The sequence below is a fragment of the Mesoplodon mirus genome (assembly GCF_964341445.2).
Source record: "Mesoplodon mirus genome assembly, chromosome: 1".
Lineage (NCBI taxonomy): Eukaryota > Metazoa > Chordata > Mammalia > Artiodactyla > Ziphiidae > Mesoplodon > Mesoplodon mirus.
In genome coordinates, this window is record NC_138976.1 from 24,406,472 (window position 1) to 24,420,896 (window position 14,425).

At 43.3% G+C, this 14,425-nt stretch overlaps 1 protein-coding gene across 1 annotated transcript in view; it reads left to right on the forward strand.

Annotated features, from left to right (window-relative positions):
• The window catches only part of TMOD1 (tropomodulin 1), an 81,448-nt gene that overhangs the window by 34,774 nt on the left and 32,249 nt on the right, over positions 1-14,425 (forward strand). Inside the window, exon 3 of the mRNA XM_082610919.1 lies at positions 6,720-6,876. Coding sequence (XP_082467045.1) covers positions 6,720-6,876 — 157 coding nt within the window. The remainder of the gene's footprint in view (positions 1-6,719; positions 6,877-14,425) is intronic.

The window sequence follows — 14,425 nt, forward strand, 5'->3', positions numbered from 1 at the left end:
ACATTCAGTAATCATGTGTGGAATAAATGAATGAGTATCTTGACTTTCTCCACCTGGACTTTTAGTCTGATAGGAGCCTCAGATCAGAGGTGGCAAAATGGCAGCCCATGGGCTGAGACTGGCCTGCATCTGTGTTTTATTTGGTCTGAACATTGTTCTTAAAATATTTGGATCATGTGTCAATATTTAAAAATCAAGAGCTTCCACATAAAGTTGAGCAGATCTGAAAACACCACCCACGTTCTTACATGGCAGTCATGAGCTGGAGCCGAGTAGTGTGGAGGCACTGAAAGCTCCAATGTGCCACAGTCCTCCCCACTCCCAAGCATATAACAGCTCTAATTTTATATTTAGCCTAAGATCAGAGAGTGTCTAGAAATTCTTCCTCCTTAAAACTAACACTAACTTTCCTGTCAGGAGATAATAAGGAGATCGCCCAGGCATTAGTCACTGCCCTCCTCACACAAGTAAATTTCCAGTTGTAAGTAAGGACCTGAAGGCATGCTCCAAGTCATATATATTTGTACCAAAACTGTCTCCTAAAGCAAATCTCACCCATAACCCACCGGTCTTTGAAGTGAAGATGTACATGTGATGTGTGTGTGTAAATACAGATTCCCCTTATGCAGAAGCGATATCTGTCTTGGAGGAGCAGACTTTGCAGATGCTTTGAACTAAATATAAAGAAAGCACGTGCCCAGCAGATTTACCCTGTGCAGACATTAAGATTAGGAGAATGAGACTTAAGTGCCTTAAAGTTTAGATCGTTCTAATTACCAGCAGACATCATGGACGTATACGACCTTTACAGGAATGTAGAGGCTAATTATCGACTATTCTTTGCTATTCAGTAAAGTGGACCCCACTGTAGGATCTTGATTAACCTTAAAAACTAAAACAATACATTGTTTTCCACACGTGCTATAATTGAGACTTTTCTCTCATTTTACTCTGCTTCCCCCATTTACCTTCTGTCTCCTCAGTTATTCCAAATTAGAGAGCCCTTGGTGGGGTCCTGGTCTTAGCACACTGCCTGGACACATAATAGTCACTCCATGGATGTTTGTTGAACGAATAAGAAATGAAGGAATGAAAGATACATTTCTACACATACATGTCCTGGTCGAAGGTGACAACAAAATGGTTGTGGGAACTCTTTCCTCACCAATTGGGTAGGCTGGGTCTGCGAGTCAGTTTTAGGTTCTAATAGTCATCCAAGGCAGCATTTTCTTATACATTTAACTGCTCCATGATGAGTTTACATAATATGGCACCTTACTCTGTAAAACAAGACACCATATTAAATCTGGCCAGCTCTAGCCTGCCCAATCTCAGCATCATTTTTGGCCACTGACACATGAAGAGCCTGTGTTCTCAGCATTCCATGGGCATTTAATTTATTGCATTGGCCATTTTTGTAATTTTGCCCTCACTAACATAGTCCATTTTTTAAAAAATTATTTATTTTTAATTTATTTATTTTTGGCTGCGTTGGGTCTTCGTTGCTGCTTGCGGGCTTTCTCTAGTTGCAGCAAGCAGGGGCCACTCTTCATGGTGGTGCACGGGCTTCTCATTGAGGTGGCCTCTCTTGTTGCAGAGCACGGGCTCTAGGCGCACGAGCCTCAGCAGTTGCAGCATGTGGGCTCAGTAGTTGTGGCTCGCAGGCTCTAGAGCGCAGGCTCAGTAGTTGTGGCACATGGGCTCAATTGCTCCGCGGCATGTGGGATCCTCCTGGACCAGGGTTCGAACCCATGTCCCCTGCATTGGCAGGCTGACTCCCAACCACTGCGCCACCAGGGAAGCCCCATAGTCCATTTTTAATAATGCCTTTTTTGAGATGTAAAATTCATAAAATTCACGCATTTAAAGTATATAATTCAGTGTTTCTTAGTATATTCACAGAGTTATACGACAATCACCATAGTCAATTTTAGAATATTTTCATCACCTCAAAAAGAAACCTGTTCCCATTAGCTGTCACTCCACATTTCCCACCTTCCTCCTCAGCTGTAGGCAACCATTAATCTACTTTCTGTCTCTACAGATCTGACTGTTCTCTGGACATATCATATAAATGGAATCAGACACTATGTAGTCCTTTGTGACTGGCTTCTTTCACTTAGCATGATGTTTTCAAGGTTTCATCTATGATGTAGCACACACCAGTACTTCATTTCTTTTTGTTGCCAAATAATATTCTGTTGTATGGATATACCACACTTTATTTGTCCATTTGTCACTTGATAGACATTTGAGTTTTTTCCACGTTTGGGCTATTATGACTATGAATGTTCATGTATAAGTTTTTGTGTGAACATATTCTTTTATTTCTCTTGGGTATATACCTAGGAGTGGAATTGCTGTCTCATATGATAACTCTTTTAATCTTTTGAGAAACTGCCAGACTATTTTCCAAAGGGGATGCACCATTTTACATTCCCATCCGCAGTGTATGAGTGTTTCAATGTCTCCACTTTCTCACCAACACTTGTTTTTACTCGTCTTTTTTATTTTTTTTTTTATTTTTATTTTTTTTTGCGGTATGCGGGCCTCTCACTGTTGTGGCCTCTCCCGTTGCGGAGCACAGGCTCCGGATGCGCAGGCCCAGCGGCCATGGCTCACGGGCCCAGCCGCTCCGCGGCATATGGGATCCTCCCAGACCGGGGCACGAACCCGTATCCCCTGCATCGGCAGGCGGACTCTCAACCACTGCGCCACCAGGGAGGCCCTCGTCTTTTTTATTATAGCCATCCTAATGGGTGTGAAGCAGTATCTCACCCTGAGTTTGATTTGTGTTTCCTTGATGGTTAATGATGTTGAGCAGCTTTTCATGTGCTTACTGGCCATTTTTATATCTTCTATGTCTATTCAGATCCATTGCCCATTTTTATATTCTGTTATGTCTATTCAGAAATGTCCATTCAGATCCATTGCCCATTTTTATATTCTGTTATTTGTCTTATATATATATAATGTATATATATCTATATATATATTATATATATATATATATATATATTTGTGTGTGTGTGTGTGTGTGGTATGCGGGCCTCTCACTGTTGTGGCCTCTCCCGTTGCGGAGCACAGGCTCCGGACGCGCAGGCTCAGCGGCCATAGCTCACGGGCCCAGCCGCTCCGCGGCATGTGGGATCTTCCCGGACCAGGGCACGAACCCGTGTCCCCTGCATCGGCAGGCGGACTCTCAACCACTGCGCCACCAGGGAAGCCCCATTGTCTTATATTTTGAGTTTAGGAGATCTTTAAGTATTTTGCATACTCGATCCTTCTCAGATATATGATTTGCAAAAACTTTCTCCCAAACTGTGGGTTGTCTCTTTACTTCACAATTTCCTTTGAAGCACAAACATTTTCAAGTTTGATGAAGTCCAATTTATTTATTTTTTTCTTTTGTTGCTTATTGTTTTAGTATCATATCTAAGAAACCATTGCTTAATCCAGGTCACAGAGATTTATGCCTATGTTTTCTTCCAAAAGTTTTATAGTTTTAGCTCTTACATTTAGGTCTTTGATTTATTTTGAGTTAATTCTTGTATATCATGTGAGTTCGTATGCTGTTTTTGAAAACAAGTTAAAATGATAAATAATCATGAGTTTAAAAAATATACAACTGTCTTTGGTTTTAATTGAAAGTCACGTTATAGTTCACTAAACGCACCATTTGATAGAATGAAAATAAACTCCTAATGAGGCTGATACTCTCAGTATTTACTTTAAAAATCCAATAAGCTAAGAATTGTTAGAAAAGGCCTTACACGTTGTTTTTTAAGTCAGCTGCTTTCAATAAAGATAAATGAAACTATATTTTAACATGCCACCTAAGTAATATTTAAAAAATACATTAAAAACATCTTCACTCCCCTATTAGAATGATATGGGCTTCAGTTTTAACACTGAAGTGCTTCTCAATCAGGGGCGATTTTGCACCCCTACCAGGGATATCTGGTGATATTTGGAGACATTTTGGCTGTCACAACTTAGGAGGGGGGTGGTGCTACCGGCATCCATTAGACAGAGGACAGAGATGCTGCTAACCAGCCAAGAATGCATAGAACAAGCCACGTGACAAGGAATCATCCAGTCCCAAATACCTCTTGTGCTGACATTGAAAACCCTACTTTCCCTGCCCCCCGTTTTATTGAGATATAATTGGCATACAGCACAGTAGAAGTTTAAGGTGTACAGCATAAAGACTTGACTTACATACGTCATGAAATGATTACCAGTTTAGTGAACATCCATTATCTCATGTAGATACAAAAAAAGAAAAAGAAAAAAATGTGAAAAACCCTACTTTGAATCAGTGGCCTCTATCAGATATATTCAAAATGAGATGTGAGTTTGCAAGCCCTTTTTCCCTCAGTTACAAGCTCATGGGTTTCTCCCATCACAATACTGAGCCTTTCGGAAGTCAGAATGTGCCCCAGCACCTCACTGCCATCAAAATCCTTTATGGTGACAAAAATCTCTCAGGTCTTCCTTGTGGGGATCATTGGGAAAACACTTGCTTTCCATGCTTAATTCATTTTATATTTGCATGTGTTCCTTTTTTGAAGTTTAAGATATATTGGGATAACACATCCCCTGTCCAACATACGTATTTGGGTAACCAACCTCCTGGTATAAGGTATTTTATCTGATTATAGAACAGCAACCATAGTCAATAATAGTTTATGTGCTCACTGTATCAGGCACTGTGCTAAGCACTCTTCTGCACTATCTAATTTACTTTTCTCAACAATTCTGAGAGAGTGACTGTTATTATTCACATTTTACAGCCAGAGAAATGGAGAAACGTTGAGATTTGCCCAAGGTCATGTTGCTGGAGACATCATTACTCCAAGTCAGGGCTTAAGCCTGGTGTGGGGTTAACTGTGACATGCTGGCGTGTCACAAAGAATTTGATTACTTATCATGGGTAATCACAGATGGACATTTGCCGACACTTAGGCTGTGCCCTCACTCAACTGGGCTACAGTAGATGTACTTTCACTGAATGGACACACACTAGTAGCCACAGGAAATCCTGTCTCACCTGGGACATACCCGTGGAAATGGGGCTCATCTGTGGACCATCAGCCGTCCTTCATATCACGGTGGACAGTGTCTGAGGACCGCTGCTTAAGGAAAACTAGGGTATCTGTGGCACCACGTATGTTCTTGACACCCATCCACAAATCAGTCACGGCTTGATTTTCTCCCAACTGGCCGTCCTCTCATAATGTGCTCCAACTCCCAAATGTCCCTCCTGACTTGTGGCCTAAATGCATTTGCACACACACCAGCCCCACTCTCCGAGCCCCTGTGTGTACCGATCAGTGTGCTGGGCCCTGCTCACCTCAGCTCTCCCAGAGTTGGGCTCACACTCCAGTCTCCTGATCTTGCACCCACTACTCTTAGTGGAACAGCACAGTGGTAAACTATCTTGTAAAAAGAACAAAAAACAAAATCATACTGCAGTCAAACAGTAGTATTTCCCTCCCAAGCTTTGTCCTTCTATGTGCCAGGCACAGAGCTCTCTTCATATAGCTGATAGTATTCCCCTCTCAGAGGGGGCTTTTAGGAAAGGATTTGAAGTGTGAGTGAGTGAGTGAAGATATGCATTTTGCTGGTACAAAGATTGGAGACGGAACGGCTCTCCAATTTAGCCATTTTGGGGGTGCAGCAAGAAGTGAGGTGAGATTCTGCTCACATCAGCCTTCCCAATATGCTCCTGACCTCCCCGAATGAAAGGGAGTGGGGAGAAAGCAATGATCTAACTAGAAGATTGCCCTCTTCCCCCAACTCTGAAGAAGGACCCTGGTTTTGGTTCTAGATTTGGGCAAGTCTTTCTTTGCTCTTGGCCTCAGTTTCCTCTTGAAGGGAGCATGTGTACACTGGATGATCTCTAAGCATCCTGGCAACCGTAAACTTCTTTGAATCTCTACGATACTGAGTTAAAGTGAAGTCCATGTGATTCAGATCCACCCTGATTAGGAATCTGCTTTAGTAGTGAGCTCACACCTGGTAGCCTGCCCATGTTTGAAGAAGAGAACGCAGTGATTGGTTGATGCTATCTTTCTTGAGAGACCCATCTCCATGGGCAACGTTCAAAATATTTAACAGCCAGCATGCATGAGCACGACAGTCAGGAGGGTAGAAAGCAGCTGGTAGGGCCAACCAGGGCTGCAGCCTGACAGCATGCCCGGCCCTCCCTGCAGTCCTGCCCAGCTTTCTCTGCTTGTTTTTTGGGTATGCCTCTTCCTGCCTGATTCTGCATCCAGGGCTCTAACTCAACCCCCCTGGGCTGCTTCTCTCCCCAGCCACTTTCTACACAACGGCTGTAAATACCCTCATGCATCCCAACACCAACTTAATCCTATTTCTCCCTCAGCAGATGCTCTTGGAGCCCTCCGCTGTGCTCAGCCCCTGGTCAGCTGACCCCTCACCCCCTTGCCTTTAAAAAAATGTTAGAGGCTGGGAAACAGGTATGGTTAAGAGACCTGAGTCCTAGCCTAGCTCCGCCCCTGTCTGCCAGTGACCTTGGGCAAGCCTCTGCCCCTCCCATGTTGTTAGTTTCCTTACATGTAAATGAGCGACTTAGATTGAGCTCCCCGTTTTTCAGTGATGAGTTTCTGGAGAAATGCAAGTCTTCAGCAGCTGACTGCTCTCTCTCTTTCTCTCTCTCTCTCTGTGCACCTGCCCCGCAACTGCCACTGTAGAATGCACTGCTGCCTGCGGGCCTGAGGCAGAAGGATCAGACCACCAAGGCGCCCACAGGCCCCTTTAAAAGGGAGGAGCTCTTGGATCACTTGGAAAAGCAAGCAAAGGAGTTTAAGGACCGAGAAGATCTGGTCCCCTACACAGGGGAGAAGCGAGGTACTGAACAATGTTGCACTTTTGAGTACGTCATTCCCCATGATCATTGAGTGCCAGCTGTATGCCAGGCCCTGTGTTGGGCCCGATGTGACTGGGCCTACTTGCCCTCATCCCTGCCTGGCCCAAAGTCACAAACCCGACTCCAAAAGCATCGGCACATGGGGTAGATTTAGTGAAGTTTTGGGGTAAACCAGACCCGTAACACTTTCCCCTAAGTCCCCTTTAACTAGGGTGTTCTGATTATTTTTCATACAAACCTGATACTGTCAAAAGGGAAAGAAGGAACTATTAAAATGGTATCAGGACACGAGGCCCAAACAAGGCCTGTCCCCTCCAAACCAGGAACAAGAGATATCCTGTCTCTACCCTAATTATCCCGTCTTTTCCCCCAAAGTTCCTCTCTCTGGCAGCTGCAGCTTCCCTTCCTTCATCTGCCCCTCTAAGACTCTCTGCCCCAGACTAAGGCAAGCCATCTAGAAGGCTCCGGGGAACAGAGAGGCACTCCGACTATCCAACCCTTCCAGAACTTCCCCTACGCTCCAAACCATCCTCCTGTCCTCTGGTATCATGCTCACCCTTGCTCACTGCCCTCCTGCCCCACAGACCTCTTTCTCTTCCCCAAACACTCCAAGCTCTTTCCTAACCTCAGGACCTTTGCACGTATGCCCTCTGCATGGAATGCTGGTCCTCTGTCCACCTCCAAGCTGGCTTCAGGGCTGGCTTCTCTCCTCTGTAAGAGGCGTAATGGTTAGAAACATAGCCTGGAGTTGGGTCTACTTTGGCTACAGTCTTGGCACTACCCCTTACTAGGCTGTGTGAACTCAAGTACATTTGTTTGTTTGGCCATGCCACATGGCTTACAGGATCTTAGTCCCCGACCAGGGATCGAACCTGTGCCCCCTGCAGAGTCTTAACCACTGGACCGCCAGGGAATTCCCTCCAGTACATTTTTAAACCTGCTGTGCCTCCATTTCCTCATCTGTAAAATGGGGTTGATGAATATTACCAGCCTTCTGAGGGAGTTATGAAGATTGAGTTAAGATCTATACAAAGCACTTAAAACAGCACCCGGCACATCATGAATGCTATGTCAATATTAGCTATTATTACCCTTTCGGTCTCAACTGTACTGTCTCCTCTTTCAGGAAAGCCTTTTCTGTCTGCACTGTTTAGGACATTCCATCCCTTCAACTCCCCCTTGGTTATTCTCCATCTCAGGAGCCTGTGTGTGTTCTTCAGAGCAATTCTTATTTTATCATTATGTCTTTATTTACACTGGCCTGTAAGCTCCATGAGGCAGGGACTCAGCTGCTTTTGCTTACACAGTTCCCGCAGCACCCAGCACAGGGCCTAGTGTACAGTAGGGCTCAGGAGAGAGGTGTTGAATGAATGAATGAGTTCAAATTAAATAGATGCATAATGGATCTTATAGGCTTTTTCCTTCAAATGTAAGCTCCATGGGTACAAGTACCACATCTGTCTAGTTCATTGTTACATCCCTATACCTCAAAAACCCTAGCATGTAGTAGGCACCTAGTAAAATATTTGTTGAATGAAAGCATTAATTCTAATTAATCAATTAATTGGGTAAATAATTGTTTGTGTTCTACCTCTTCCATTCTCCTCACCCCCAAGAATGTCGGCATGATGAGCCAGGGATCCCTGTCTATGGCATTTATTTCTGTGTCCCTGTTGTATTAGCACAATGCTGCACAGAGTAGCTGCCTGATAAATAATAAAATGAAAGAGCAAACAGGTGTGGGCATTTCAGGGAGGACTTCTAGCCATCCCAGCGCCTGGAATTGAAGCTCAGTCCAGATTTTTTTTTTTTTTTTTTTTGCGGTACACGGGCCTGTCACTGTTGTGGCCTCTCCCGTTGCAGAGCACAGGCTCCGGACGCGTAGGCTCAGCGGCCGTGGCTCACAGGTCCAGCCGCTCTGCGGCATGTGGGATCTTCCCAGACCGGGGCACGAACTCGTGTCCCCTGCATCAGCAGGCGGACTCTCAACCACTGCGCCACCAGGGAAGCTCTTCAGTCCAGATTTTACTGAAAACTTGGAAGGTCAGGGAAGCCCAGGAGACATCTGGATTACAGAGCTTTGGAAGAATTGTGTGGTCTGAGGCACCCTGGAGCTGGCGGCAGGGGAAGGGGCCCTTGACCATAAGGGCTGCGTGTGCCTGGATGAGAGCGCAGGCACAAGATGGTTTTAAGCAAGGTACTTGTACCAGGAGGAGTGATTTCTGTGCAGCAGGTAAAGATAATAAAATCTATGGATTTCATGGGGTCTTAAAACTTCCACTATCCCCACTACACATTTGAAAAACGGGGAAACCAAGGCTGTGAGAGAGTCAGCAGCAGACCTGAGTGGACAGTTGATGAGTCATTACTGACATCTGCTCCCTTGTGTGCCCATCCCCCTCCCAGGGGAGGAGCTGGAGATGAGATGGGGGATGGGGAAGGGAATCTGGGCGATATATAAACCAGTCCTGCTGCCCCTTCGCAGAGTGCTGACCTGGCCCCAAGCCGGGAACAGCTCTCCAGACTCCCAGAGCCTGAGTGCCCTCATGAAAAACCAGGCTGACCCAAGGAGGGTAGCTAGAATTTATTCTATTTTCATATTATGACAAGCCTAAAAGGTTTATCATCATCATCACCACCACCAGCATCGTCGTCATAAAATATTTACATCGTGATTGTTGGAGTCCATGTGTATTGAATAAGTCCAGTCTCAACAGAGAGTGTGGGGAAGGAGACCTTCCAGCTCTAACAGGCAGACGCAGGGCTGTTCAGTCCAGCTCTACTGATCACTTGCCCCACGCTGGGCCTAGAGTGAGCCTAGGCTGAGGGCAAATAGCATTTCAGGCACTACAAAACCCAGCAGGATGTGGTAAGACCCATAAACTGGTGCAAAGTCCTGAGGAATTTGGATTTTCCCTCACTCTCATTCAAGTGGGGGAATCAGAATAAAGTTCCATGCAGGGTATTTTCATTATACAGATTTGGCTCCATGTGCTGAAGAAACAAGTAAAATAAGAGAGACTTAAAATGGAAGTTTAGTTTTCTTTCACTTAGTAGAGCTGCAGGGTTAGGCATTCCAGGGCTTGTAAGACATCTTCCTTGACATTAGGAATCAAGACCCTTTCCAGTTTTTCATTCTGCCATCCTTGTAATATATTCTTGTCCTCATGGTCCATCTAGCTGCTGAGGCTCCAGTCATCACACCCACATCCCAACTAGTAAGATGAAGGAAGGGAAGACGTCTGAGTCCCTCTTATAGTGTTTTAGAGTCACCACCCTCCTGGAGGCATCTGCTGCAGGGGCATAATAAACCATAGGTCTTAAATATTTACTGAATGTTCATCCTAGTCACTGCATCAGTCATTTTCACAGTTCATTTTCCTTTTAGCCATTTCGTTTTCTTTTTAGCCATTTTGATTTGCTGTTTTCCAGATGCACCTCTGGTGAAGGTTATGATACATTTTCTCCCAGATGACTTTGCTGACTGTTCTGCTTGTATAGTAATTGATCTTTGCTGTAAACAATTTGTTTATTTATTTATTTATTTTATAAATTTATTTGTTTATTTTTTGGCTGCGTTGGGTCTTCGTTGCTGCATGCAGGCTTTCTCTAGTTGTGGCGAGCAGGGGCTACTCTTCGTTGCGGTGCGCGGGCTTCTCATTGTGGTGGCTTCTCTTGTTGCGGAGCACGGGCTCTAGGCATGCAGCCTTCAGTAGTTGTGGCACACAGGCTCAGTCGTTGTGGCTTGCAGTCTCTAGAGCGCAGGCTCAGTAGTTGTGGTGCATGGGCTTAGTTGCTCCGCGGCATGTGGGATCTTCCCGGACCAGGGCTTGAACCTGTGTCTCCTGCACTGGCAGGTGGATTCTTAACCACTGCACCACCAGGGAAGCCCCTGTAAACAATTTAAATAACAAAACAAAGTAATACTCTCTGCTGAGAGGTAGGCACTGATCCCATTTTAGTGAATATCCTTCTGAACATTGCTCTTCCCACCCCTCCCCACCTCTGGTCCAAGTCACTGTCATCTCTCATGTGGACTTTTGAAGGAGCCTCCTAACCATCTCCTGGCTTCCATCCTGGCCCCACTTCAGGCTATTCCCAATCCGTAGCCAAAATGAGCAGGTTTTTAAAAATTGAAGTAAAATTCACATAACATAAAGTTAACTATTTTGAAGTGAACAATTCAGTGGCATTTAGTACACACACAGTTTTGTGCCACTACCATCTCTATCTAGATCCAAAACATTTTCATCACTCCAAAATAAAACCCTGTACTCAATAAGCAGTTACTCCCCATGCCCCTCGCTCCCAACCCCTGGCAACCACCCATCTGTTTCTATGGATTTACCTCTTCTGGGTATCTCCTATAAATTAGATAATATAATATATGACTTTGCGTGTCTGGCTTCTTTCACTTAGAATATTATTTTCGAGACTCATTCATTCCCTTCTATTACTGAATAATATTCCACAATTTGTCCATTGACAAACGTTTTGGTTGTTTCCACTTTTTGGCTGTTGTATGATGAGTGGTGCTGTGAATATTCCTATACAAGTATTTGGGTAACTTTTGGGTATATACCTAGGAGTGGAATTGCTGGATCATATGGTAATTCTGTGTTTAATTGTTTGAAGAACTGCCAAACAGTTTTCCCAAGCAACTGCACCATTTTACATTCCCATCAGCAATATATGAGGGTTCCAATTTCTCCACATCCTTGCCAACATTTGTTATTTTCCATTTTGGTTTTTGGTTTATGTTATAGCCATTATCATGGTTGTGAAGTGGTATCTCATTGTGGTTTTGATGTGCATTTGTCTAATGATCAATGATGTTGAGCATATTGTCATGTGTTTGGCCATCTGTACAGTTGACTCTCCATATCCGCAGGTTCCATATCCGCAGGTTCCATATCCGCAGATTCACCCAACTGTGGATCAAAAATATTCAGAAAAATTCCACACAGTTTAAAAAGGCAAAACTTGAATTTGCCGTGCACTGGCAACTATTTACATAGAATTCACATTGTATTAGGTATTATACGTAATCTATAGATGATCTAAAGTATACAGGAGGATGTGTGTAGGTTATATGCAAATACTATACCATTTTATATAAGGGACTTGAGCATCCAATCCCCCTCAGATACCTAGAGGTAATTGTATATCCTCTTTGGAGAAATGTCTATAAGTCCTTTGCCCATTTTTAAATTGGGTTGTTTTTCTTTTTGTTGTTGAGTTGTAAAAGTTCTTTATATATTCTGAATACTAGACCCTATCAGGTGTATGATTTGTAAATATTTTCTCCTCTTCTGTATGTTATCTTTCCACTTTCTTGTTAATGTCCTTTGATACACAAAAGTTTTATTTTGGTTAAGTTCAATTGATCTGTTTTTCTTTAGTTGCTTATTCTTTTGTTGTCATATCTAGGAATACTTTGCCAAATCTAAGGTCATAAAGATTTATGCTTATGTTTTCTTCTAAGAATTTTATAGTTTTAGGTATTATATTTAAATCACTGATCCATTTCCAGTTGGTTTTTGTGTATGGTATGAGATAGGGGTCCAGCTTTATCTTTCTGCATATCAACTGGATATCCAGTTGTCCCACACCACTTCTTGAAGAAACTATTCTTTCCCCATTCAATGGACTTGGCACCCTTGTCAAAAATCAATTTGCCATAGATGTATAGGTTTTTTTCTGGACTTTCAATTCTATTCCATTTTTAAATATGTCTATCCTTATGTCAGTGTCACACTGTTTAACTTTGTAGTAAGTTTTGAAATCAGGAAGTCTGAGTCCTCCAACTTTGTTCTTTATCAAGATTGTTTTGGTTATTTGGAGCCCCTTACAATTCCATATGAATTTGAGGACTGGCTTTTCCATTTCCAAAAAAAAGGAGGAGGGCCATTGGAATTTTGATAAGGATGGCGTTGAATCTGTAGATTGCTTTGGGCAATATTGCCATTTTAATATTGTCTTCCAATCCATGAACTTGGGATATCTCTCTGTTTATTTAGGTCTTCTTTCATTTCTTTCAACAATGTTTTATAGTGTTCCATGCACAAGTCTTTCACCTCCTTGGTTAAATTTATTCCTACGTATTTTATTCTTTTGGATTGTATTGTAGATGAAATTATTTTCCTAATTTCCCTTTCAGATTGTTATTTGCTGGTGTACTCCACTTATTTGTTTATGTTAATGTTGTACCCTGTTTTTGTGTGTGTGTGTGGAACATTTTCTGCATATGTCATCTGCGAACAGAGATCATTTTACTTCTTCCTTTCCAGTCTGGATGCCATGTATTTCTTTTTCTTGTCCATTTGCTCTGACTAGAACTTTCAATACACAGTTGGGTAGGAACAATGAAAGCAGGCATCCTTGTATTGTCGCTGGTCTGAGGAGCTCATTTCCTCACTCTGTCAGGGCCCAGCTCACAGGTCATCTTCCCTGACCACGCGACCCAAGATAGCAGAGCCCACCTCACCCACACCCCAGCCTGGAACTTCCTAGTCTTTTGCTTGGCTTTATTTTCCTTTGTGATTCTTAGTACTCTCTGGTTTATTATCTGTCTTCTTTCACTAAACTGTATATTGTTCACTGCTGACCCCCTAGCGCCAAGAAAGGTGCTGGGCACATAGGAAGTGTTCAGTAAATATGTGTTGCATGGGGCTTCCCTGGTGGCGCAGTGGTTGAGAGTCCGCCTGCTGATACAGGGGACACGGGTTCGTGCCCCGGTCCGGGAAGATCCTGCATGCCGCGGAGCGGCTGGGCCTGTGAGCCATGGCCGCTGAGTCTGTGTGTCCGGAGCCTGTGCTCCGCAATGGGAGAGGCCCCAACAGTGAGAGGCCCGCGTACTGCAAAAAAAAAAAAAAAAAAAAAAAAAGAAAAAAGTGTTGCATGGATAAATATATCTTGATATATGTGCAATTTTTCATAAATGGAATTAAATAATTCATGCTATTTTGTAAACTTGCTTTTTCACACAAGATTTTGTCTTGGACATTTTCCTTTCATAGTAAGTAGAGATCTCCACCATCCTTTATAATAATAACTGCTAGAACACCGTCGTATGGATGCCCCATAATTTCTTTAACAATCGCTCTTGGTGCACACTGCAGCGACCAACCATCCTCTTGGCTCTTTGCTCTCTCGTTCAATTATGAGTCTGACACTGTAAAAATATAGCGTCCTAAGAGACATTATATTTTCTCCCTATGCCTCTTTTAATAATCTGAGTGTATTTTATTTATTTGGTTTAGAAATGCTTCTAAATTTTCCTCTCATACCAGAACGCTTGTTTAGAGTATTCCAGACCCTGGCATTTTATTATATTTTTCTTTTGTATCTTTTCCTACTTACAGATTGTTAAAATTAATAACCAATGTTTCCAGTAGTGAGCAGTCTCTCTTGACCAAGTTATAAAGTTCTTCTTTTCAAACGTGAAGGGTGCTTTGTTGGAGATCTCTGATTCCCTTTCTTTGGACAAGTTTGGCACTGGGTCCCCAGAGGGAGAAGTTTTAATGGAAT